The sequence below is a fragment of the Anthonomus grandis genome, chromosome 2 (assembly GCF_022605725.1).
Source record: "Anthonomus grandis grandis chromosome 2, icAntGran1.3, whole genome shotgun sequence".
In the NCBI taxonomy this organism is placed as follows: Eukaryota; Metazoa; Arthropoda; class Insecta; order Coleoptera; family Curculionidae; genus Anthonomus; species Anthonomus grandis.
Window position 1 is genome coordinate 9,454,330 of NC_065547.1, and position 26,519 is coordinate 9,480,848.

Sequence of the window (26,519 nt, forward strand, 5' to 3'; positions counted from 1 at the left end):
AAAAAAAAAACATCAGTATACATTTAACACGAAAAATCTGTAGATTAAAGTAAATACTTAATAATAATATTAGCTTTTATTTGTAACAAAATGATATTACAATCACAAAACAACGTCGAATACAGTGCACCATTTTGATGCTTATGAGAAAAAAGAAAAAATAGTTTTACAAAATTTATGCACCTACACATAATATAAAAATGTTAACATTTGCAAGTAAAATTACTTACTAAAATAAGCAGATAAGACAACACATTTAAAATAATCAATTGATCAAAAGATCTATAGACATAAATAAATAAATAAAGTCTTTATTATAGCAAAATATACAAAAGCGAAGTCTAGCCTAGGGCTAATCAACTTAACCTCTAATTACATGAACAAAAATATACCAAATTACATAGATAGCAGTTATAAAAAGAAGATAATAGAAAACCCGTGGAATCCATAAAATCTATCTTGAGTTGGACAATCGGCAATAAAACTAAAAAGAAGAAAAGAAAAAAAAATTACACATTTTCCCTTTAAATTATAAGGAGATCATCTGTAACGTGAGAAAATGAGACCTTGATTTTATTTTAAAACCAGCAATGGACATGCACTTAAGTGAATTCGGAAGTTCGTTATACACCGAAACAGCATTAAAAAGAAAACATCTGTGAAACAAGGCAGAATAAAAACGAGGAGCCGATAATTTACTTATACATCTTAGATTGACGTCGTGCACATCTCTTCGACAACTGAATTTTTCACGAAGGTAAGCAGGGAAGGATGTACCAAGTAATCGATGCACAAAATCGGCCAACTGCTGAAGATAAAGATTCTCTACACGCAACCATTCAAGAGTTCACATTTTTTCTGAAACTCTGTAATATTTTCTTAAGTTAAAAATGAATCCACAGCACTGAGTTTGAAGCTTCTGCAAATGATACAGGGTGACTTTATCTAAACAAGGAACATAAATAGTGTTACAATAGTTCATAATAGGAAGTACTAAGGACTCGCATAATTTCTTGCGTATTTTTTGAAGAGAAACACATTACAGAACACTTGCTAGGATTTAATTTTAAATTATTGCTCGACGAGAAAGTTAAAACACATGACAAATCTTCATTTATTCTACTACAACCCTCCCAATACGTCATCAGCTTTAAAAGAGTAATAAATTTTCGTATCATCCGCAAAGCCCTGAATACTGCAATATTTAACAATCTTATACATGTCTGCTATGTACATTAGAAATAAGATAGAAATAAAATAATATACATTAGACAATGAACATAGATGTAGCGGGTTTCAAAAAATTGCCACATGTTAAAATCATAAAAACAGTTTTCATGGAGATATTTTACTGTTTCTTCCCTAAACACCTTGATACTGCCTATTTCTCTAATAAGTTCTGGAAGAGAACCATGTGCTTTAATAGCTCTGAGGACCTTTTCACAAAAAGATTACCCCGACCTCTAGTAATAATTGACATCTGTTCACTATAATATTGTTCACTTTTTTGAAAAAGATTTGGTTTTTTCTTAACAAATGAAACCAATGCTAAAAAATATAGCAATGATAGAGCTAAAACTCCCAATCTCAAAAAGTATTATCGATAAAAGTAATCTTGGTGGAAGACTAAAAATGCTTCTCTGATTTAAAAACAGAAACAGTCGCGCTTGAAAATCGCTAAAATATGATACTATAATCTAAAATAGACTGTATAAAGGTGTATATCCTTGGGTGTCCCGGAAAATGTGGTAAAATAATATGGAACTTTCGTGTAAAAAAAATTCCTATAGGTCCTTCCTACGAAGATACGGCCCTTTAAAGACGCCGCTGGAAATCGGGTTTTCTTGAATAACTTTTAAAGTACTTGGTATAAAGGACTTTTTATTCTTGTGAATTTGTAACCAGAGATTTTGTATTAGAAGTTGTATTTTATAGGTGTATTGATAATTGACCACAATTGTTAAAGAAAACTATTTGTTTCTAGCCAAAGTTTCGAATTATATTAAATTCATCTTCAGGGCTCGAAGTCGTAGTTCTCCCCCGTCAAATTAAAGAAATACATATCACTGGGTTAAAAACGTAGATAACATTAAAGGGCGGTTACGTAGAGGAGAGATTTCAATTAAAATCTGATAAAATATATAAAATGGAACAAACCGGTAGACTAGAGAATTTACTACTGTAGTAAATTCTTTCCATTTTATATAATGAAAAGAATTTACTGCAGTAGTAAATTCACACGAAGGTTTTGAGGTCCCCATAGTTAAAAATCCAATTGCGTTAGATCAGGATAGTATCCTCCTCTACCTATCCAACGGTTTGGAAAAACGTTATGCAGGTTGTTCCTTACAGCAACGCAGAAATGAGGTGGGGCTCCGTCATGCATAAAATACATGTTTCGACGGATCGCAAGTGGCAAATGCTCTATTAAATCCAATCCAGAAGATTGTTCTGAACGTTACATTCACAATACCATATTTGGTAAACCCTGCTTCATCGGTAAAAAAAATAATGCTAATGAAGTTTTGATTAGTTCGCTGCTGATCTAATAGCCAGTTCGCGAACTGTATCCTAAGAGGAAAATCTTCAGGAGTTAGTTCATACACTTTTTGTAGATAATATGGGTATAACAGCTGTTCTTGAAGTGTACTTATGTATTATTGTTTTTGGTCTATTATTCCGGCTAATTTTCAAGTGCTCGTTGGAGTATCAGGTACACCATCTAAAATATTTTCATCCAATTGTAATGTACGTACTGTTCTTCTCTGACCAGCATCAGTTTTTTTTACCAAAACTTTCTAAAATTACATTAAAGAAAGTCAATAATGTCATCCTAATAAGTGGAATCGCCTAGCAATTTCTCGTACGCGTTGGTCATTTCATTGAAATGTCTTGATTTGGAATAGTGCGAGTAGGAAATCTTTTCTCACACAGCCATTGCATTTCAAGACGCAAGACCATACATAAGTTGCATATCTGCATACTCAATAAACGTGAATTCCATATTTCGACTTAATTCAAATTAAATTCACCAAGGAATCCAAAAATCAATAAATTATTATTGAAATAAGGGATCAATGTATTAAAAACGTAAAGGATGCCTATAAAAAGATGCAAAAACATTTTCGTTTTCAGGTTGTTTTTTGAAGAACCACACTGCATTTTTTAAAACTTTAATTTTTCAGATTAAACAACTTAAAATGGAACTTTTCTGGTGTTCGAACAACTGTTTTATCGTTGAAAAAAAGAACATATGTTTTTTTTTTAATTAAAAGAAAACAGTGATTCTTTAATTATTTTTTTACTCCAAAATGGTTCATTTTATCGGTCATTACCGTTCATTAACAAGAGTGCATTTTCTTTAGTTTCAGATTCAAGGTATCATTTATTATTTCAGAGTCTTTATCAGACAGGGTGTTAAAAATTTAAGCATTATACTGTACAACCTAGTCTGTCCGTGGTAAAATAAACAAGGTAAATGTGTTTTAGGGACTCCGTTTTAGAGGTCCTTAGTAGTGTTGATCAAGTTAATTTTTTATTAAATTATACCAAGTATTTCAAAACTTATTCAAGAAAAACCGATCTTCAAGAGGCCGTATCTTCGTAGCGACGGCCTACAGGAATTTTTTTTTTATAAGTTCCATATTATTTTTTTATTTTCTACTTTAATCCGAGAAATTTCCCACATTTTTCGGGAAACCCTGTATAATATATTTTTATTTTTTAAAACAATAATTGATGAATGTGCAGCGTGTGATTCAAAAATCAATAGAAGTCGACCTGAAGTTGTTTGTAGACATTTGTACCCTGTAAACGAGCAATGCTGCGAGGTAAAGCAGAAACAAGCAGATTTGTTTTGCTTAACCGCTAGTATAAAGTAAATCTGCTTATCCTGTAGTGGTACAGGCGCTGATAACTGGATATGTGGTTCCAACTTGACGGCTGTTACTAGTAGGATATCAAGCGCAACGCCTTCGTTGCAAAGGACTGGAAGCATTATTTGCTTGAAAGATGATATATTTTCTATTCTCTGTAAATATCTCAGACACTAATTGAAAATTTAAAGTTTTCTTTCTTCCTAAACAAAAATTAAATGAAGCCCATTAAATGGACATTCCTAATTTCTTTATTTGCTACCTCTGAACCTTTATAACTGACACTTTTTAAATTTAAAAGCATGGGACACTTTCATGTATCCTGTTGCAGTTAATGTTGTTTATTTCTTAATTAAGTTTTAATTTATATGATTCTCATTTAATTGTAAAACATTCATGATTGGAACATTTGGAAATAAAGAAAGGCTCTGCCAATATTCGGGTTTAAGATTTTGTTTGCCTTATTTTAAGGAGATGCACGAACAAATGTCCGGTTATAAGAGAATGCGTCGGGAACACCAGAGCGCCTTGGTCAAACTGGAAGATAAATGCAGGATGGAGATGGAGAGCCACAAAAATCAACTGGACAAAGAGTATGACGCCCTGTTAGCCAATTTCAGCAAAGAGTTGGAGAAGTTGCAAACCAGGTAAGTTTAAAAGATTCTTTTGTAAATTCTACTTATTCACTTCCACTTATCATTTATTGAAGACACCAACAAGAATTAGAAAGAAAATCGAAACAAAGTGCCGCGTTAGAAAAGAAACTAGTAAAGGATATTACCGGCCGACAGGATAGCGATCGGAAAGCTTTCGAGGCCCATAGGAAAAAAGAATACAAAGCGAACAAAGAAAGGTGGAAAAGGGAATTATCGCTGGACGAGTCCACACCTAAGAGGCAAAGGGATGCCACGTTACAGTAAGTTATTTAAATTCAACCGTTAAGACCGGATTGGCATTTTACATTTTAGAACTCATAAGGATAATCTTAAGCAAGTGGACGCCCAGGAGGAGCAGCGGCTACTCAGGGGCCAAAGGGCCGAATTAGACTTAGAATTAAGGAAATTCCGTAGAAAACGATTGATGGCGTACCATCAGTTAGAGCAAGTAAGTTTTTTAATTTTTCGGATAAAAGACGTTAAAGAAAATCAATTTTTTCTCATAATTTATTTAAGTTTATTTTAATATAAAAGGTACAGGGTCTTACCCTATATATTGACCCCCCGTCTACAGGAGTTAGGTGAAATGTAAGAAAAAAATATACAAAACTTTTGGGATTTGATTTTAGATGTTTAAATCCGACGCGACGTCAATTTTTTTTTCTTTTAGAAATTTCAAACTTTGACATAAGTTCAGTTTTTGCTTATGGAACTCCCTGTATATGACCTCATAGTCAAAAAATAGCCGAGTTTTCTGATTTCATATAGATATACAGGGTATCTTATTTGCTACGTGTGACTATTGCTATTTCCAAAAATATAGAAGATACGAGGGCGGTTAAATTGGAAAAAAGTTCCCAATTTTTATGCCTATTCTAAATCCTCTTACAGCGTTCCAAAATGTTTGTTAGCTCTTGAATTACAGCGTGATTTATAAAAAACGCCAAATTTTATTTTAGTTATTATTTCCAAAACTATTGCTTCTAAGACCTTACTTTTAATTACAAAGTTTTATAATTTTTTGTGTTCTACAAAATTTCAGCTTTAATTTTTTTTATGACGTTTGGTATTTTAGCAACGGCTATCAACATCTTTTTTTAAAATTCGGACCTACATTTTTTATAACTTATTTTGAAAGCATTTTTTATTTCTTTTAAAAAGAAGTATTTTATTCATATTTCCCAACTTTTTAACGTAATAATAACCATCATCAGGAATTTTTCTTTAAGGTGAGCCTGATTTTTGTTTTTGTAAATTAATTACTTATTAATACAGTAAAAAGTTTATCTTTTTGGTCGTTATTTAAAAATACTTATAAACGCTTAAATAATATAAAAATGGTAATAACACGTGTATATATTATGTATTGTATTTAATATATATTGTTCTAGTAGAATCACAAAATTTTTGGTTATCGGGTTTTCATTAGGCACGTCAGAATACTATGAATATCAACAAGGCTAGATTATGTTACATCATAGATGACGTCATAATACCTTAATGGCAATATATATCCCGCCTGAATAAATGTCGACCTGGAAAAAAGTGAGGTTATACAAACATTACGTATACACCGGTTAAAAATAGGTGATATGTGACTGGGATTGTAATAAGGTAATCTAGGAGGTATTATTAAGATGTTTAAACATAATAATTACGTACAATAAAATGCTTTTATTACACTTAATTGAGTCAAAATAAATTAAGGTTACAAAAGCATGCCGGACAACACCAATCGTTTCTGACTTTTTTTTTGCCAATACATTTTATGTGGTATCTTCCGAGGCAACTGGAATGTATTTTAAAATTTGTTGTATCTATTTCAGCACCACAACATGAACATACAAATTTAATTGTTTCTTTATTTGAAGATATAATTTGAAGAATCTCCTGGAAAGTCAGGTCGGTAAAGCAATATCTAAAACAGATACAAAGTAGATAATAAGTATACTTTATTACATTATTATTATTATTATTATTATTATTTATTCTATTTTTACTTTAATGAACGTACTTGACTAATTGTAAATTTATATTGTCATCAAAAATTTTGCAGTTAAATTCCATTAAATGAACATCATCTTTGGTAATTTTTTTTAATATCGTCATTAATGGATGTAAATTCGTTATCCTCTATATTTAGCAACCTTAGAATAAATCGTTGTTTTTCATTAATGCTCAGTTTGGCAAATGGCGTAGGTTTTTTATTAATATTTCTTCTTTTAGGCAAGCCAATGGTTGTCAGAGGTTCACCTTTTACTCTACCTCTTTTTTTAATTTTCTTTGGCATTTTAATATTATCCAACTCCTAAAAAATTAAAATATTTTTATTATTTTTTTTGAAGGTTTTTTACTTAGATACCATGTTTTTAGTATTTTCATTATTTAAAATTTGACTAGTACTAGGCAGTATAATATTTTCCAGTATGGCAATCTTATTTGAGGAAGATGCATCCAAATTTTCAATTTCATCATTATTTTCAACTACTAGTTCTTCTACAATCACGTTTTCTGCTGGAACCCAGACATTATTTTCTAAGTGCTCCGTTTCTAAATTCCAATTATTATTGTTACTAATGTCATCAGGGGACATATCAGCCGACACTAATTGACTCTCCTAAAAAAATATTTCATAAAATTAGAAATACCTATAGTTATTGAAAAACATACCTTGTCTCTATTAGGACTATCTATTGCACTGACTGGTAAAATTTTTATATCAATATTTCTTAATAGTAACTAATAATTGTTTTCGTCTTTCTTATAACATATTTGACCGCTGAGCGGCTAGATCCGCAAGACTATTAGTTATTGGTAAGATATTCCGTCGTTTGGTTATGATATGTTTTGGTTTTGCTATGGTAATAGCAACATTTGGAAAAATGTTTTCAGTTTCATTTTCGTCAGGCATCGATTCTGGGTATAACACTGATTTGTTGTAACTTACGGTCCATCTTTTATCTGGCAAGAGGGGATCAAATAGAGGCTGATTTAATAGTTTTCTGACAGCAAATATATGATGACACGGCAAAAGCATGGAAATAAAATATGAACAAGAGCACTTATAAATATCCGTATTAATCGTCCCTTCTGAAGATTTTATTAAAAAGGAATTATGAAGTGCTAAATCCTGTTGTATATCTTCTACCTTTCTTGAAAATTCTAGCTGTTTGATTAATTGTTTTCCAGGTTCTTTTGTCAATAGTTTTAAATATCAAGCTTCAACACTGTCAGCTTCAAATTTAGTGACAGTCCGTTTTAATTCACTATATATGAACTTATGGGCGGGTTCGGAATTCATACATAGATGTTATTTTAAAGAATCCTATGAAAAAGTCTTCAAGGCTGCTATTTCTTGAAATAACATCTTTTATTTTACCGTTAATAGATTCCAATCTATTATTAGTATTATTAAGAAAATTATTTTTGCAGAATTCTGTATGCATTGACCACTGATGCTTAATATCATGCCAATTTTCATATAATAGCTTAAGACCGCTTTTGGTGCAATTTCCTTAAAGCTATCCAGGGTTTTTGTAAAATCTTCTTCAGATTTGGCATAAACTAAATCTTGAAAATACTCTAAACATAGGTTTTTTTGACTTTCAGTTATACCCATTTTTTCACACTTTATTTCACGACGGAAGCTTCTCATTGTGTGAAAGATACATAAAATTAATGAAACTTTACGAAACAATTCCTTAATTACATCTCGCTCGGTCATATCTTTATCTGTAATAATACATTTAGTTTCTGTGGTGTTGTGGTTTCAAATAAAAGGGTGTAATATTTAAAAAAAAAAAAAAAATGTATTTATGTTGAAACTGTGGTTTAAGCAGAAACGGTTCGTAAATGTATAGCGCAAAAATAATACCGCCAAAGGCGGCCTAATATAAAGATTCTATTTTTGTATTCCCGAGAAAACGGGGCTGTATGAAGTCGCCCGCCGCGCCAGTAGTTTTCGTTTTCATCTCTCTCTAATTTTTACTGTGCCGCGTTTCGCTCTCTTTCTTGTTTTCGGACGGAAAGCAGTCTCCTTATAACTTGTAAAGTAATAGGTTCTTTTAAGATTATGGGTTAAGGTTAAGTAACTTTTTATTTTTTTTGGCACCCATACCTAAGTGTATGGCGTGATTTTTGGGTTACAAACATTTTATATGTAAGGTTTAAACCAGTAATTAGTTTTTTGTTTAATTATCCTTCCGAAGTTTAGTTCCAGTGTTTTACCTATGGAAAAACAAATAAACCGATTAAAGGAAAATATTGGTTTTATTTGAATTATGGTCCTTCGAAATAAATAGTTTAAAGTGATACATTATAACATAATTTTTGGCCAACTTGCGAGCCGGATTTTGGATTGTGTGAGGTTTGGTTGGATATTGACTGAAGCTGGTCACTGGTTTTGGGTGTTTTGAGGATCTACCTACAGGGTGGCCCATGGTACTTCTGGGAACCTGTGGAATTTTTGGAACAGGACGAGTAGGACGAGGGTGCAATCTAACTGCCTTTCATACATAAATTGCAGTTAATTACTGGGAGGCGACTGGGAAGAAGGAGCAGGAAGGTGAAGACGTTTGGAAAAAGCAAAGGTCAGATCGTTTTATTTATTTTTTATAAACTTGCATACCTGATTATTGAGGAGAATGTAATTTATTGGGATCGTGCTGTGCTTCATAAGGGCAAGTGTAAGGGCAAGTTCAAGTTTTATCTAGGTTTTTTGTAATTATATGGCTATAAGTAAAAATTAGACATTTTTACGGTGCAAAATCGCGGTTTAGTCCAGTCAAAATCTGTATTTTAAATTTTGTTTTAAACATTTTTAAATTCTCCAATTAAACACAGTACTTTTTATGTAATTAAATTACTTTAGCTGTTTTAATATAATATGTGTTATATATGAGTTATACCTACGTAAAGGTTAGGTGTTAGTTTTAGGTTCGGTTTTTATTTGACTTAAGGTATATTTATTTACTTTGTGGGTTCTAAGTAAAGGTTCATATCTCTAATTATGGATATCGAAAAGCTTAAAAAAGTGCGTACTAGGGCCAAAAGTGCTATCACTAGGATTGAAAATTTTGTAAATAATAATGTGGGTAATGATGGATTAAATGTTAATGAATTTTGTACAAGGGAAAATTATTTGCAAAAGGCATTTGAAGATTTCAATTCAATCTCAAATAGAGGATGTAGAAGAGGCTGAGGAGGTTGATAGGGATAATATAGAGGGTCAGTACTTTAGGGTTTTAGCTAAAATTAAGACTATTGTACATTCTCATTCTATTGTAGAGGTGAATGAGACGGCTAATATTAGTGAATATAGGGGCCCACAACAACCTTCCTCCCAGACTCACAGCGATCCAATTAGTAGGGTTAAATTACCAAATTTAAACACTCCGTCTTTTACAGGTAAATACGAGGATTGGAGGTCATTTATAGATTTATTTACAGCTTTAATTGATGATAGTAATCAGTTGACTAATGTTCAAAAATTTCTGTATTTAAAGGGGGCTTTAGCTAACGAAGCATTAAATTTGGTTAATGATTTGCCATTAACGCACGATAATTACCCAGTGGCATTGGACTTATTAAAAAAGAGGTATGATAATAATTTGGTAATTGTTAACACGCACTTAAAAGGTTTATTGGATACTCCTCCTGTAACAAGAGGTGACGGGGCTCAACTTAGGGCATTTTTGACTTGCATAAGGCAACATTTAAATTCTTTGCGTGCATTGAAGTTACCAGTTGACAGTTGGGATGTTTTATTAGTATATTTATTTTTACAAAAACTTGACTTTCAATCTCACCGAGCTTATGAGCTTGAAAAGGATAATTCTGCGTTGCCAACTTTAACTAATTTTCTTGAGTTTCTTGAAAAAAGATGCTGTGCTTTTGAAAATATGTCAGGATCAGATAATACTAGAGGCTTTAAACCCAAACAGTTGAAATCTGCCTTATTGACAACTCAAGGAGATATACGGGGTGATTCAAGAAACAAAAATATAAGGGTTTGTTCATATTGCAATAAAGAGGGGCATATGATTATTAAATGTTATAAATTTAAGGGCTGTTCATTAACAGAAAAAAGGAGTTTTGTTCAACAAAATAAGCTGTGTTACAACTGTTTGGGTTCGAAACACACAGTTTCACAATGTCAGTCGGAAAAATGTAGGGTTTGTAATGGTAAGCACCATTCATTACTTCATAGTGAGGATAAATTTGCAAAGGGAAATCAAGTCATTGATGTTCAAAGGGAATCTGACGTGGCTTCTAGGGAGAATTTTGGTAGGAATAGGAATTTTATAGGTCAAGGTTCTAGGGACTCGAACGAAAGTACTGTTTCAAGTCAGCCTCAAGCATCAAATGAGCCACAGATAAATAATACAAGTCTCTTTTCTAGGGGTTTTGGCTCTCAAATATTGCTAGCTACGTCAAGGGTACACGTATTAAATAGGGATGGGAAAACGGTTGTAGTCCGTGCACTTTTAGATTCTGGGTCTCAGATTACTTTTATCAGTGCTAGGTTGTTAAAGCTTTTAAACTTGGACTCGTATAGCAGGTCATTAACAATAGGAGGTATTGGGAATATGGTGTCTCAGGTAAATAAATCAGTTGATGTTGTTTTACAGTCACAGTTTGATAATACACAAAAGTTTAAAATTTCTTGCTGTGTTTTGGATAAAATAACTTGTTTGTTACCACGTGCTTCTGTAGATGCAAGCAAAATAAATTTGCCAGCTGATATACAATTAGCAGATCCATTTTATTATAGGCCTGCAGAAATCGACATGCTGATTTCAGCCGATTTGTATTTTGATCTGTTGTTGCCTGGAATAATTAAATTAGGTCCAAATTTACCTGTGTTACAAAACACCAAACTTGGTTGGTTGGTTTGTGGCAGTGCCCCTGCAAATCCATTTTTGTATAATAATTTGGTTAGCCATGTAAGTGCTTCACTGTTTTGTCAGAATGCTGATGATATTAATGAGATCATACCAAGGTTTTGGCAGTTAGAAGAAGTGTCGAATAAACACTTTTTGTCGCCAGAAGACAAGGCTTGTGAACAAATTTTCGTGTCCACATGTAAAAGGTTGGAAAATGGTCAGTTTCAGGTCGACTTACCTTTGCGGTCACCTGATGAATTTGAAAAGCTGGGAAATTCTCTGGGTTCAGCGATCAAACGGTTCCAATTTTTGGAAAAAAGGTTTCAGAATAATAGTGAGCTATTTAAAGAATATCGAAAATTTATCGAGGAATATGTTTCTCTAGGTCATGGGAAAGTAGTGCCTTTTAACTTTAATAATTCTGGGTTTGATGCAGAGTTTCGAGTGTTTTTACCTCATCATTGTGTAATTAAAGAAAGTAGTTTAACTACAAAGCTGCGAGTTGTTTTTGATGCGTCCTCAAAAACCTCAACTGGATTGTCTCTTAATAATATTATGTACAAAGGATTTACGGTGCAGCCGGAGTTGTTCGAAATTTTGTGTCGTTTTCGAAGTTTTATTTTTGCTCTTGTTGCTGATATACAAAAAATGTACCGAATGGTAAAGGTAAATCCCAATCAAAGGCATCTACAGAACATTGTATGGAGGGATTCTTATCAGGAAGATTTCAAGTGCATAGAGTTGCAGACAGTGACATATGGCACTAACTCTGCACCGTACTTAGCAACTAGGTGTTTAAATCAATTGGGTTATGATGAATCTAATAATTTTCCATTGGCCTCTATGGCAATTCTTAAGCAGTGTTATATCGATGATATTCTGGGTGGGGCGAATACTAAAAATGAAGCATTCGAATTAAGGGACCAATTGATAAAAATGTTGGGTAAAGCAGGTTTTAAACTTCATAAATGGAGCTCTAATGATCAATCATTGATTAATTTTTCTGAGAAGCATCCGGAAAGGACAAAAGATATTTTGGATGAGACAGTTTCGAGTAAAGTTTTAGGTATTAGTTGGGACTCGGCGGAGGACATTTTTAAGATTTCAATACCAGAGGTCAGTTATTTGGGTAATTTTACAAAAAGGAGGGTTCTGTCATATATTGCTCAAATGTTCGATCCCTTGGGACTGGTAGGGCCAGTTTTGGTTCTGGGAAAAATATTATTGCAGGAAATTTGGTCTAGGAAAATAGGTTGGGATGAAGAACTTCCTATAGATTTAAAGGAAAAATGGCTTATTTTGGCTAGAAACTTATCTTGTTTAAAAAGTTTAAAAATTCCTCGTTGTTTATTTGACCAAAGAAAGGTTAGTCAAATTGAATATCACGGGTATGCAGATGCTTCCTTGGTTGCTTACGCTGCATGCATTTATGTGAGGACACTGTATTCAGATGGTAGTGTTACTAGCAACTTGCTTTGTTCAAAGTCTCGAGTGTCTCCATTGAAGATAATTTCGCTTCCGAGACTTGAATTGTGCGGTGCACTACTTTTATCTAGGCTTGTACATAGAGTAGTATCTATTCTGAAGTTGAATGCTGCGATTTTTCTGTACACGGATTCAAAAATAGTTCTCTATTGGTTAAAAGGTTCACCATCAAGATGGACAACATTCGTGGCCAATAGAGTCTCCGAAATACAGGAGTTGACTTCGAATTTTACATGGTCTCATATTAGGTCAGAAAATAATGCAGCAGATGGGTTATCTAGAGGGATTTTTCCTAGTGACTTGGTTGAAAATACAATCTGGTGGAATGGTCCAAGATATTTATTGGATCCAAATTATTCAGTGGAATATGATCAAGGTAATAATGAGGTTATGGAGTTAGATTCAATCCCTGAACAGAAAAAGGTCTCCTTTGCTCAAACTTATGTATTGTTACCAGTAATTGACTGGTCAAGATTTTCTAGTTTCTCTAGATTGCAAAGAGCAATTGCTTTTTGCTTAAGGTTTACTAACAATGCCCGAAAAGGGTTAGATATTTTACATGGTCCTCTTTCAGTAGCTGAGTTAAATGCATCTAGATTAAAAATCATAAGGTTGATACAACATGAATCCTATTTTAAAGAAATTGAAAATTTACAAGTTCAGGTTGCTGAACAATCTGACAAAGGACAGTTGGTTTTTAAAGACAGTAAAATTCGTTGTTTAAATCCGTTTATGGATAATCAGGGTTTATTAAGAGTGAATGGCAGAATTTCAAATGCTGAAGTTTCTTATGATCAAAGGTATCCCTTGTTACTACCAGCAACACACTATGTCACCAAATTGATAATTAGGTTGGAACATATTCGACTTGCTCATGCAGGAGCACATGCAGTTTTGGCTTCATTAAGGCTCAGATATTGGCCTATTAATGGGTTGAATCTTGTAAAAAAGGTGTTACATAATTGTACAGTTTGTTATAGGTTTAAAGCAAAAACTTCCGAGCAATTAATGGGAAGTTTGCCGGTAGATCGAGTGTCAATCGCTCGTCCCTTTCTTAAGGTGGGAATTGACTTTGGTGGTCCTCTATTTATTAGGCAATCGCGTCTTAGGAAATCTCCCAAGACAAAGGCTTACATTGCACTTTTTGTATGTATGGCTACAAAAGCTATCCATATTGAGTTGGTATCTAGCTTGACAACGGAGGCATTTATGTTTACTTTAAAAAGGTTTATTGCTAGGCGTGGCAATCCCAGTACTATATATAGTGATAATGCCACAAATTTTAAAGGAGCATCTAATCAATTGAACGATGTGTATACATTTTTTAAGTCTGAGACTAACAAAACTGAAATTGGTGATTTCCTTGCTACGCGGGAAATAGAGTGGCGTTTTATACCACCTACGAGTCCACATTGGGGTGGTTTGTGGGAGGCTGGTATAAAATCAGCCAAATCACATTTGCGAAAAATTATAGGTGACTCATGTATGACATTTGAGGAACTAAGTACAGTGCTGGCCCAAATTGAGGCTATTCTTAATTCGCGGCCACTTTGTCCAGTGTCTACAGATTCTAATGATCTAACTTGTTTAACCCCTGGACATTTCATAATTGGCGAACCATTAACCAGTTTTCCGGAGGTTGATGTGTCTCATTTAAATGAAAATAGATTATCTTTTTGGCAAAGATGTTCAAAGATGCGTCAAACGTTTTGGATACGTTGGTCCACTGAGTACCTAAATAGACTTCAGCATAGACCAAAATGGTTTCGAAGTACTAAAAATCTCGAGGTTAATACCGTAGTGTTGGTAAAAGAAGAAAACTTGCCTCCTTTAAAGTGGCAACTCGCTCGAATTTTAGAGTTGCTTCCGGGAAAAGACAACAAGGTTCGTATTGCCCGTATACGAACCAAAGATGGAGTGTTTGTGCGTTCCATAACCCGATTATGTCCTTTACCTTACGAAAGTAGTTGAGGACGCTGCCTCAAGAGGGGGAGGATGTTGTGGTTTCAAATAAAAGGGTGTAATATTTAAAAAAAAAAAAAAATGTATTTATGTTGAAACTGTGGTTTAAGCAGAAACGGTTCGTAAATGTATAGCGCAAAAATAATACCGCCAAAGGCGGCCTAATATAAAGATTCTATTTTTGTATTCCCGAGAAAACGGGGCTGTATGAAGTCGCCCGCCGCGCCAGTAGTTTTCGTTTTCATCTCTCTCTAATTTTTACTGTGCCGCGTTTCGCTCTCTTTCTTGTTTTCGGACGGAAAGCAGTCTCCTTATAACTTGTAAAGTAATAGGTTCTTTTAAGATTATGGGTTAAGGTTAAGTAACTTTTTATTTTTTTTGGCACCCATACCTAAGTGTATGGCGTGATTTTTGGGTTACAAACATTTTATATGTAAGGTTTAAACCAGTAATTAGTTTTTTGTTTAATTATCCTTCCGAAGTTTAGTTCCAGTGTTTTACCTATGGAAAAACAAATAAACCGATTAAAGGAAAATATTGGTTTTATTTGAATTATGGTCCTTCGAAATAAATAGTTTAAAGTGATACATTATAACATGTGGCTTTCCCGTTAAGTTGTTTAAAAGTGCTCAAAAACCAAGTAATATTTTCTTTACTTTCCGAAACCATTAAGCACATGCCCACTATCTGACTTTGACACTGGCCATCTTCTACTAGCATTAAATAAAGTGGAATACCTATTTTTAAGAGTTTGTATGTAGCATCAATTGCTATAAATTCGGGAAAATATTCAAAAATATTTTTCATATAAGGAGTTTGGGCAAAAAGTGCTTGGAAATTTGAATCATCATCTTTTAGAACAGAAACTTCACACTCAAGATAAAAAGTAAATTTTATAATTTAAATACAGGTATATTACGTACGTTCTTACCATATTTATCCTGTATTAGCTTAATGCAGTAGGCCAAATTATCCCTCTTCACATTTTTAACTGATGCCAAATTAGACAGGTCTTTCAGTAAAATTACTTTTCCAGTTTTTTCTATCATTTTTTCTTTAACAAGTTTTTTATTTGCCTTTAGTACTAATAACTCTTTTGTAATTTTTTCATATCTTCAGGCATTTGTCTTTGAACTGGGTAGTGGGCATAATATTGCTGTAATTATTATTGCTATGTTAAATATTTATCAATATTATTATAATTATTACTCTTATTATAATTATAATTTGTTTTATTAATATCGTTAGTAGAAAAAAAATAAAAAGTTTGATTAAATTTTTTACCTTTGAAATTGTATGATTGTGTTCATTGTTCATGGCTATTACTTCTAAACTTTTTCCATTTTTGGAAGCCCTAAATCTGATAAAAAAGGGACACTCCTTTCTATATGTTCTACAACATAGATCATTATTATTAATGGATTCCATTCATTGCAATTACAAAAAATATTATAAAGTATGGGGATAAATACTAAATATACACAGATACTTACGACGATTCACGTATGCCCTTGCTACAAGAAACAAAACCTCTACCTCCATGTACACAAGCATATTTTAGTTCATAATAAATAAGTTTATCACTTAAAAAACGCTTAACTTTACTTGACTGAATTGTCCTGGCATCCCGTTTCCATAAAATGATATAATTTCTTTTTGAATCCTCATCAATTGCCTTCTGAACTTCCTCATAGCTTTCAAACTGAGATCCTATCTCAATATTATTACTGACAACATCAGTCGACATGATCTTCTGTATTATACAGTATAGAGTTACTAAGTATTTGCCTAGAAATTTTAATAAAATAATATAGCTACTACCTATAGCATGTATACATATATTAAACGAATTACGCAGATTAGGTACCTACTTACCTATTTTTTCGCTAATATCTGTTATAAAAACAGTAGTAAACTAATATTTAATCTCAATCACAAGTACCGCAAAATTCACAGAAAATAAACAAATAATAAAAGAAAACAAAAACCTAACCTCATTTTTTTCGCGGCTAGATTTATTCAGCCGATAAAAGTGTCATTTGTGACGTAACAGATGACGTCATATCTATTTTACCGGCTGAATATCGCTAGCCGTTAACGGTTGACTAGCCACAGCGTTTATAATCAGGATAATGTCATAGATGTTGGCACCGAAGATATACAGATATCTGATCATCACCTAATCTTTTGTAATATTTAAACAAAATAGAAAAATGTAAAATTAGACGTCTTAACCTAATTAATAAAGAACTTTTTCAACGTGACTTTGAAAACGTTTCCTAAAACAATTTTTATGAATTAAATAACGCCAATGAAAAGGTAAAATTTCTAACTTCAATTTTATTAAGATTGTTTGACAAACATGCCCCTCTCGTCAGTGTCAATGGCAAAACCAAACCATACTCACCATGGATGACAGATAATATTCGTCTTATGATAAAACTTCGCAATAAAGCTCGAGGGTCAATTATTGGCTTCCCTGTACATTTTATAGAAAAAATGTAAGATAACTTTTTGAAGAGACCAATCTGGCAAACCCTTGTGCAAAGTTTCAAAAAATTTTAATGAGCGAATCTTGAATTATTCAATTAAATGTAATTGCAAATTTTCGGGTCAGGTAAAACCAAACGGGCACAAGTAATAGTATAAAATGAATATTGTCACTGACGTGAGGAAAAGTGTCAATAAATCAGTGACAGTCGATATTTGAAAACAAGAATGAATTATTCAATCGACGAAAAAATAGCCATAATTAGGTGGCATTATGCGGGAAACAGTTTTAGAGCAGTATCTGAAATGTTTTCAGTTTATTTCCCCACCAAGCCCATTCCGTCCATTTCAACTATTAAACGTATTGGCAATAAGGTTGAGTCCAAAGGTACCGTAATAAATAATTGGAAATGTTCAACTCAGGATATCGAAAATAGAGCCGAAGAAAGAGAGAACAGAGATCTTAATATTCTACTGAGTGTGGAGGAAAACAAGATGGTTAAGTACGAGGGTTCTTGGGCAAGAGGTAAATAAACATCATACAACGGTATTGCGCACTTTAAAAAAACACAAATATTATTCGTATAAATTCGAAAAACATCAAGAGCTGCAGGAAGGAGATGAAGAGCGAAGAATGGCATTTTGTTTTGAAATGATGGAAAGAGCAAATAATGATAGGATTTTTTTAAGAAATATTTGTTTTACCGATAAATGTACATTTACCCTCAACAATGAACCAAATGTTCAGAATTGGCGGTATTGGAGCCAAGAAAATGAACATCGCTTTGTTCATACTCGGACACAATATCCCCAAAAACAAATGTATTCGTGGGAATTATCGGACACCATATCATTGGACCCTTTTTTATGGACTATAACCTAACAGCTGAAACCTATTTGGACTTATTTCAAAATCAAATTGGCCCGCCTTGGAAGAAGTTGTTCAGGAAGATCAAATGGTCAAAAGTACCAAATGGATGGTTGCCCGGCCCATAATGCCCGTATGGTTAGAGAGTGCTTGGAAAATGCTTGTAACGGCAATATTATTGGTCAACGGTACCGGATACTTTGGCCAGCCAGGTCACCTGATCTTTTACCAAATGACTTTTTGTGGGGTCATTTAAAAAGTGTAAAATTTGAGAATCTAAACCAGTTACAAAACGCTAATTTGTTAGAATGTAATAAAATTTCCCAGTATCAACTTAGTAATGTTAGAAATGAATTTTATGGTCGGTTAGGATATTGTTTAGCTGTTAATGGGGGGTTGTTTGAACATTTGATTAACTGATGTTTTTATGTAATTCTCTATTATTTTTAAAAAAGTTATTGTATTTTATTTTTCCACACTTAGTAAAATATTAAGAGTTCTGTTCTCTCTTTTTTCGGATCAATTTTCGATCTTCTGAGTTAAACATTTACAATTATTTATTGCAATGTCTTTAGACTCGAATTTACTAACAATAGGTTTAATGGTTGAAATGGACCAGATAGGCTTGATGGGAAAATAAATTGAAAATATTTCAGATACTTTATTTCAAATATTGGTTTAATTAAATTCTAAGTATGAGAACATTATTTTTTTAATAAGCGATAATAATAATTGTTATTGCTTTAACTTCATCATTATATTAAACAAAAGTTTAGATAAAAAAGTAATGTTAACGTGTTTTACTTTGAATGTATGGTTGTGAGATTGATAAAACAAAAAAAAAACATTTCTTGTATTCGGCTGTACGTCAGATTTGACAAAGCCTTATAACAAATTGTTTGCTGGTGGCTGGTGCTTGGTTTTACCTGACCCGAAAATTTGGTAATTTAGCAGTTACATTTAATTGAATAATTCAAGATTCGCTTATTAAATTTTTTTGAAACTTTGCACGGGGGTTTGCCAGATTGGTCTCTTCAAAAAGTTGTCTTAGATTTTTTCTGTAAAATGTACAGGGAAGCCAATAATTGACCCCCTTAAAATTTACATGGGATTTCTTATATTCCGCTCGGCGACGCACCACCCGGTATGTACTTACTGCATATTTTGACGTTTTTGTCAAAATAACTTGAATTTTCGGATTGTTTTTTTTTTCTTGATTAGAGATAACAACTAAATTATTATAAGGAAAAAAAATGTGCAAGCAACAAAATTGCAAGATTTTAACTTTGGAAGAATTTCAGCCACGTTTATTCATATTTCTTGAAAACAAATTAATAAAATAAAAATAGGGCCTTGTAGAGAATAAAATTACCTTTTAAGTCAAGGTATCGCCCAGTTCCCTTTAAAAAAAATTGACATGGAGGCTCTGAGGATTGAGAAGATGACGTCAGAGGAACGCAATTTCTGTCAATAATTGTCTTCCTTAATATTAAATTTATCGTGTTCGGCCGTTTTTGGCTAAACAATTAATTTTTCAGAGTGGACTGTGTTGTCTCGGACTTTACTATAACCGACATGGAACAATAAATTTGCGACAAATTGTAAAGATATCTAAAAAAAACTTTATTAACATCTTATTTTCAGGACTTATTAAGGCAAGAGCTTCACAAGAGGCAACAGCAACTGGAGCAGGCGCACTCGATGTTACTTAGACACCACGAGAAAACCCAAGAGTTGGAATATCGACAACAGAAGGCGGTACACGCCCTCAGAGAAGAGCAAGTTAGAAACCAGCATGACACTGAAATCGCTAATCAAGCCGAATATATGAAGAGGTAAATTTATTCTTTATTATCGTCATCAGTTTAATATTCAATTTAATATTTATTAACCTTAAGGACTGAACGCGAGATGCGTAAAAAACACGCCCTAGAATTGAAACAACAACCGAAATCTCTCAAACAAAAAGAAATGTTAGTTAGGAAACAGTTTAGGGAAACGTGTAAGGTTCAAACCAAACAGTACAAAGCACTGAAGACCCACATTTTGACCACCACCCCTAAAGAGCAACAAAAAGCGGTGATTAAGAAATTGAAGGAGGAACAGAGAAGGAAACTGGCCCTGCTTGGTGACCAGTACGAACAAAGTATCGCGGAGATGCTTCAAAAGCAGTGTATAAAATTGGACGAGAGTCAAGAGGTGCGTCCTAGTGATCGTTATACAGTGCATGCGTAAAGTAGCGGATAAATTCCATAAAAATGAAATGGACTGTTTTTGAAAAAAATGCCCGAATCCGTCGATTTTAATATTGGGTTTAGGGTTTTTCTACGTCGAAATTAAATATATAGGGTGACTCAAAAAACACCATTTTTTAATGCAGAATCAGAAAGAACGCATTTTTTTAAAATTTTTAAGGGTTTAGTTGAGTAGATACAAAAAAAAATCCAAGCTTTTCAAATTTTTTCTTTAATTGCCAACGTTTCGGCCTATATTAGGCCTTCTTTAGGGCACTACAAAATTTAAAAAAAAACGTAGTAAAAACATTTATAGACAAGACAAAACGGTATGTTATACAGTGGTAAAAAAAATAATTGTAGTAAAATATAACAGTGATAAAATCAACAATTAAAATACATTAAAAACAAATTAAGTAAGTATAATTAAATGGGAACTGTAGTATAACAAACCCAGGTTCGTCCATAAAGAATGGATGAGATAAGTTTTCTTTTTAATAAATAAGAAAAGATCTAACGAGAAAAAAATAAATAAATAAGAAACTGATACCCTCCCTACGTTATGTTTTGTAACAGAATCACTCTCTCTTTTACTTACCTCGGATGCGCTTGACAAGACAAAATTAGGGAAATTTGAATTATTAGGATGGTATTAAAGAAAATGCAGTTTTGATAATACACCTACTTAGTTTATTTATGTAGAAAAATAATGCCGTACTCAGCCTGGAATTCACGAGGGGAAAGAGCACGGCAGAGAAACCAATTTTTCTCTGCCGATCTCAATTTCCTAAAAATCGAATCATGCTGAGTAATAAGTTCTTCCTTCGGTTACAAAAAAATAAAGATAATTTATTTACTTAATTTATATACTTCCTTTCTAATTCCTCATACATACTATTCATTTAAAACTGAAGAGAGTTGGGTTAGTTATCCAGCCATCACTAGAAGGTACTGAGGTACCATACGGGAGGCTACCCAGCTATGAGTTAAATAGTTGATTAAACATTCTAGGTATTATCACAGATGGCAACACACAGCAAATTCGCGAAACATATATTTATTTATCTGTGGTATGATTTACGTCTGAATATTCACCCAGTCAGGGTCGAAATGTTAGTTAGATTCAACAAGGCTCTAGCTTACTTTTGAAACACACAAACAATTTAAAAAGAAAAAAACTAATTTCGAAAATATACCTAAAAATTCAGTAAATAAGTTATCTCAGTCGATCACTTTAAATATTAATTTTCCCTTCAGCATGAAACAATTTTAGATAAATACATGCATAAGTTATTTCCTCCTATTTACGTAAAATATTAAATTTATAAACCTTAATAAAAATATATTTACACATTGTCAATGAAAAAATAAACTAATAAGTTTTAAATTTACTAACCTGTAGAAAATCTTCAGAAAAACCTTCCCTCGTCGCGCAACCGAAAGATCTCCGGAAAGCAACGCCCAGAAATACTAACAAAAACAACCCTTGGCGCATGAATAGGGCTGTCGTTATGCAATAAAAAAAATTAAAAAGATTTTTCAGACGACGCCACATGCTGAATTCCAAATCCAAACGAATAAAAAATATTACGCCTATAATTTAAAAATAGGTGGTTTTCTTCAGAACATTTAAATATATTTACAACAGAAACATCAAAGCTCTTCGATTAATTGTGATAAATAGAACATAGTGGTTTCATATGATTGTATTTGGTTTATTTGTTGTTGAGGAAATGTACCTGCTTGTGCGTAAGTAACAATTTACTTAACAATAATCAATAATATTTTACAAATACAAATACAAAATCGTTTATTTGTCAAAATAAGAAAAAAAACGAATACATTTTATGAAAAAAAAAGTATGACAAAAAGGACAGTTCATCGATTATAAAAAAACCGCTTCACATGCTCCTTATAAAGGAAAGCATATGTGAACTATCCTATACATAACAAACAAAACAGCTAAATATTTCTAAATAATTCCATATATAAACTAAACTAAAAAAAAGAATCAATGCATGGCAGATGCAAGCACTATCATTAGTATTTAGTCTATAAAAGAATTTAAAACGACTACAAAAAATATAATAATAATAATAATAATAAACGTCTTTTATTTAACAAACAAATAATTTTATAGTTGTGATTATCATACACACATTTCTATAGTGATATAAGAGAGGCGAAGTCTAGTCATGTGGCTACTCTTACTTAACCTACCTAAACCCTCTGAAGTGAAAATAAAACAATATCATGCAACTTATTAGCGAATAGCTCTTTAAATGTTCGCACACATTTAAAGAGCTATTACAAAAAAAAAGTTACTTAAAGAATTATTATACACAACGACAAACTGTGCGATACAAAAGACTTTAGCTTTATCCAGTAACAGGTAGAGATTTTCTTTAAAAAGTAGATAGTTATATTTTGAAATAATTTCAAAGCCTAGTCCAGTTCAGCATACAATGCCAATACCTGTTTATAAATTCTTCAAATGTATTATAAGCTTGGTTTATTACACAAGTCAGATACACTTTTCCTGATTATTCTCCCATTTTTTTAATTTTTTTATTAAGTATTGCCTCAACATGCTCATTTTAAGTGTCTTTTTGTCTTTAATAAGAAAGAAAAAAAATCCTTTCTTATTCATGGTGAGTTTGTTGATTAAACAAAAACAAACGCATTTTGTATTTAAATTTATTAATATTAAGTATTTTAAAATTATCAGGTATGGAATTATATAAGGTGATTGCATTATATGAAAAGGATCTTTTATACATAGATGTTTTATGTAACGGGATGGAGAATTTGTTTTTGTTTCTAATATTTTGTCCATGCATGCTTGTCCTTGGCAGAAATGTATTTTTAAGAGTATTCGAGGTGTTAGTGGTATTGAGAAGCTTATGCACAGAATTTGAAAGATGTAGTTTTCTACGACTTTCCGTATTTAGCCAGTTAGATTCTACAATTTTATGAGTAATATGGTCATGCTTCCTGATTCCATATATCAATCGACAGCATGCGTTCTGTACCCTTTGTATTTTTTGTTTATCGAGAGCTGAAGACATGGACCGTATATAAAGTCACCATAGTTAAAATGTGAGAGTACTAATCTGTCGCATAAACTTTTTTTCAACGAGTAGTTAAGAATGTGCCTATTATTATATAATAATTTCAGTGCACAGAAGCTTTTTCTTGTTATATTCTAAACGTGTGCACTAAATCTGAGATCTTCGTTGATAGTTAAGCCAAGATTTTTTGCGCTGGATACAAATTTTAATGTAGTATCATTTATTTTTAATTTTAAGTTTTTAATAGAGTTTCTTTTGATTTTGCTGCCAATACATAATAGTTTAGTTTTGTTTCAGTTCAGAATTTAAGATTAGGTTATGTTCAGCAGATAATTCTTTAATTACCTGAAGATGATCAGCGTTTATTTTATCGGCCATTTCTTGCGATTTGTTATAATCAAAAGAGACATAGATTTGTGTGTCATCCGCGTATGCTTGTGTTTTACAGTATTTAGGTGCGAGAATTATATCAATTTTGTAAATAATAAATAGAAGGGGTGATAAAGTAGCTCACCCGACAGAACATCCAATGCATTCTAGTTCATTTTCACATAAAAATACATGGATTTTGAATGGTAATGTGTATGTTAGAGCGGAAAATGGTACAGTGCACCGCATTAACTCAGAGATGGATATGCATTCAATTAAAAATTAACGTGATTAACAGGTACATTTAAAAATTAAAATTGGTCATTTGGTTTACTGTACTCTCATATAAGTATATGGCTACATATATTATTTATAATTTCATGCGTGTGTACGCTTTTTGTTTATAACGATAAAATGGTAGAATTTCTTTTTTTCGTTTTGTTTTTATTATTATTTCTTCGGTAAAAACTTGTCTTAGGTATTAGAAATGGGAATGAGAGCGACTCATTCATCTGTGGTTCTTAACCTCTAACCATTTACTTTTTTTTATGTTAAATACTTTTTATTTGTATATTATTTTTATATATTATTTTTTTATTTTTTATTAATTTTTCTCTTTTTGGTATGAAAAAGGTATATTATAGTGTCTGTTATAGTGGGGTGTTATATATTTTATAGGTAAATGAGAATTGCACATTTAAACGTAAGATAATTGCATACAAGGTTCAATGAATTTAGATTCCTAGTAGAATATCAAAATGTAGACATTATCTTTTTATCTGAAACATGGCTCTCCAATACCGATGACTCATTGTTGTTCCAAATTCCGGGATACCAATTTTTTAAGAAGAATCGTCAGGGTAGAGGCTGGGGCGTGGCGGCTTATGTAAGAGACAAGTATATAATATTGTTTCATTTGACTTTAATATTAATGCTCAATTGGAGCTTCTTTTCTTAAAAATAAAAATCAAAATTAAAAATAATGCTTTTGGTAGTTTTTATAAGCCCTCTACTTTTAACTTTAATAGCCTAAGTTCTGATTTTGATAATATATTTTATTTTATATACCCGTGTGTTGACGAAGTTTTCTGTTTAGGAGATTTTAATGTTAATCTTTTAAATTTAAGTAATCCCCTTACATCATTATTTGAAAATTATAATCTCACTCAAATAATTGAAGACCCAACCAGAGTCTTGGCTACTTGCAGCACTCTTCTTGATGCAATATTTGTGTCTAATGTGTTTCTGATACATAATAAAGGGGTCATTTGCGCAGACAACATCTCAGATCACAACTTGGTTTTCTGTGAGCTAAATTTAAACAGGGTACCCATAGTTCCTAAACTAATTGAGTACAGGTGCTTTAAAAACTTAAATAACCAACTTTTTTTGCAGGATTTATATTTACTACCATGGGATAGCAGTTTATATGCACTTAATCTTGCAACTGTTGAAGATGTAAGCAGAATTTTAAATAGTATTAAGTCTAATGCGACTGGTGTGGATCAGATTTCACCAAAAATGTTAAGGTATTGTAGCCCCTTTATTGATAAGTACATATGCCACATAATAAATTGTTGTACTATGTTGCACTATTTCCCCGATCAATGGAAAATTTCGATTGGTAAACCCTTATCAAAAGTTGCTAGCCCAGAAAATTATAACGACTTGCGCGTTATAAGTATACTTCCAGTACTTTCAAAAATATTTGAAAAGGTACTTTACCATCAGATGGTTTGTTATTTTATTGATAATGATATTATTCCGGCTACGCAATGTGGCTTTAGGGAGAACTTTGGTACCTCTGTAGCTCTACTAAACGTACTGGATGATATAATGGACGCTATTGATAAGCAACAGATTGCTGTTCTGGTGCTTTTAGATTTCTCTAAGGCGTTCGATACAATAAATCATGCCCTTTTACTAGCTAAGCTTAAATATTATGGCTTTTCAATGGAGTCTATACAGTTAATTGAGTCTTATTTAAATAATAGATTTCAGACAATATTTACAAATAATTCTTATTCTAATCAGGCTCACATTTTGTCTGGAGTGCCTCTGCTTTTCTTTGTATATACAGCAGACATTCTTAAGTCCTTAAAAATTTGTAAGGTGCAAGCGTTTGCTGATGATACGCAGATATATACAACTTTCCAACCTGATAATCTTAAATTAGCAGATAGGGAGGCAGAAGCGAGGGGCGACAGTAAGGGCAGCCTGGCCGCGGGAAAAGCGAGAAAAAAAAAGATTATTATAATATAATATGATATGACGCTGAAGTCATTGTAGTTCTGGGCTTTAATTTTTAAGGTTTTTAGATAATGTAAACAAAACAAAGGTTTTTTTTCGCGTTTTTTAAGTTATCCTTATAAATATTTTAAGATATTAAGTAATATATTTAAGTATGTTTTTAAATTTTGTTGAGTGGTTTTACAAGGGTTATTTGAAGAGTTTTTAAATTTGATTTTTGGGTTTTACTAGATTAATTAGATTTGCGTAAGATGTGCTTAAGTTATCAGTATCTTGTTTTTTGTTTACATTGTTTTGATGTTATTATTATTATATTTGATTATTTCTGAGTTTAATCTTTTCTTATAGTTATTTTGGATGTTGATGATATTTACC

At 32.3% G+C, this 26,519-nt stretch overlaps 2 protein-coding genes across 4 annotated transcripts in view; both read left to right on the forward strand.

The window, feature by feature from the left end:
* The window catches only part of LOC126747097 (uncharacterized), a 326,191-nt gene that overhangs the window by 40,372 nt on the left and 259,300 nt on the right, over window positions 1-26,519 (forward strand). The gene's annotated exons all lie outside the window — the stretch shown is intronic.
* The window catches only part of LOC126747021 (serine/threonine-protein kinase Tao), a 96,401-nt gene that overhangs the window by 29,850 nt on the left and 40,032 nt on the right, over window positions 1-26,519 (forward strand). For 2 of the 3 annotated variants that reach the window (XM_050455504.1, XM_050455517.1), the window contains exons 9-13: window positions 4,347-4,522; window positions 4,585-4,791; window positions 4,844-4,979; window positions 19,865-20,055; window positions 20,119-20,419. In XM_050455504.1, the coding sequence (XP_050311461.1) occupies window positions 4,347-4,522; window positions 4,585-4,791; window positions 4,844-4,979; window positions 19,865-20,055; window positions 20,119-20,419 (1,011 nt within the window). The remainder of the gene's footprint in view (window positions 1-4,346; window positions 4,523-4,584; window positions 4,792-4,843; window positions 4,980-19,864; window positions 20,056-20,118; window positions 20,420-26,519) is intronic. The other variant, XM_050455513.1, reaches the window with a different exon arrangement.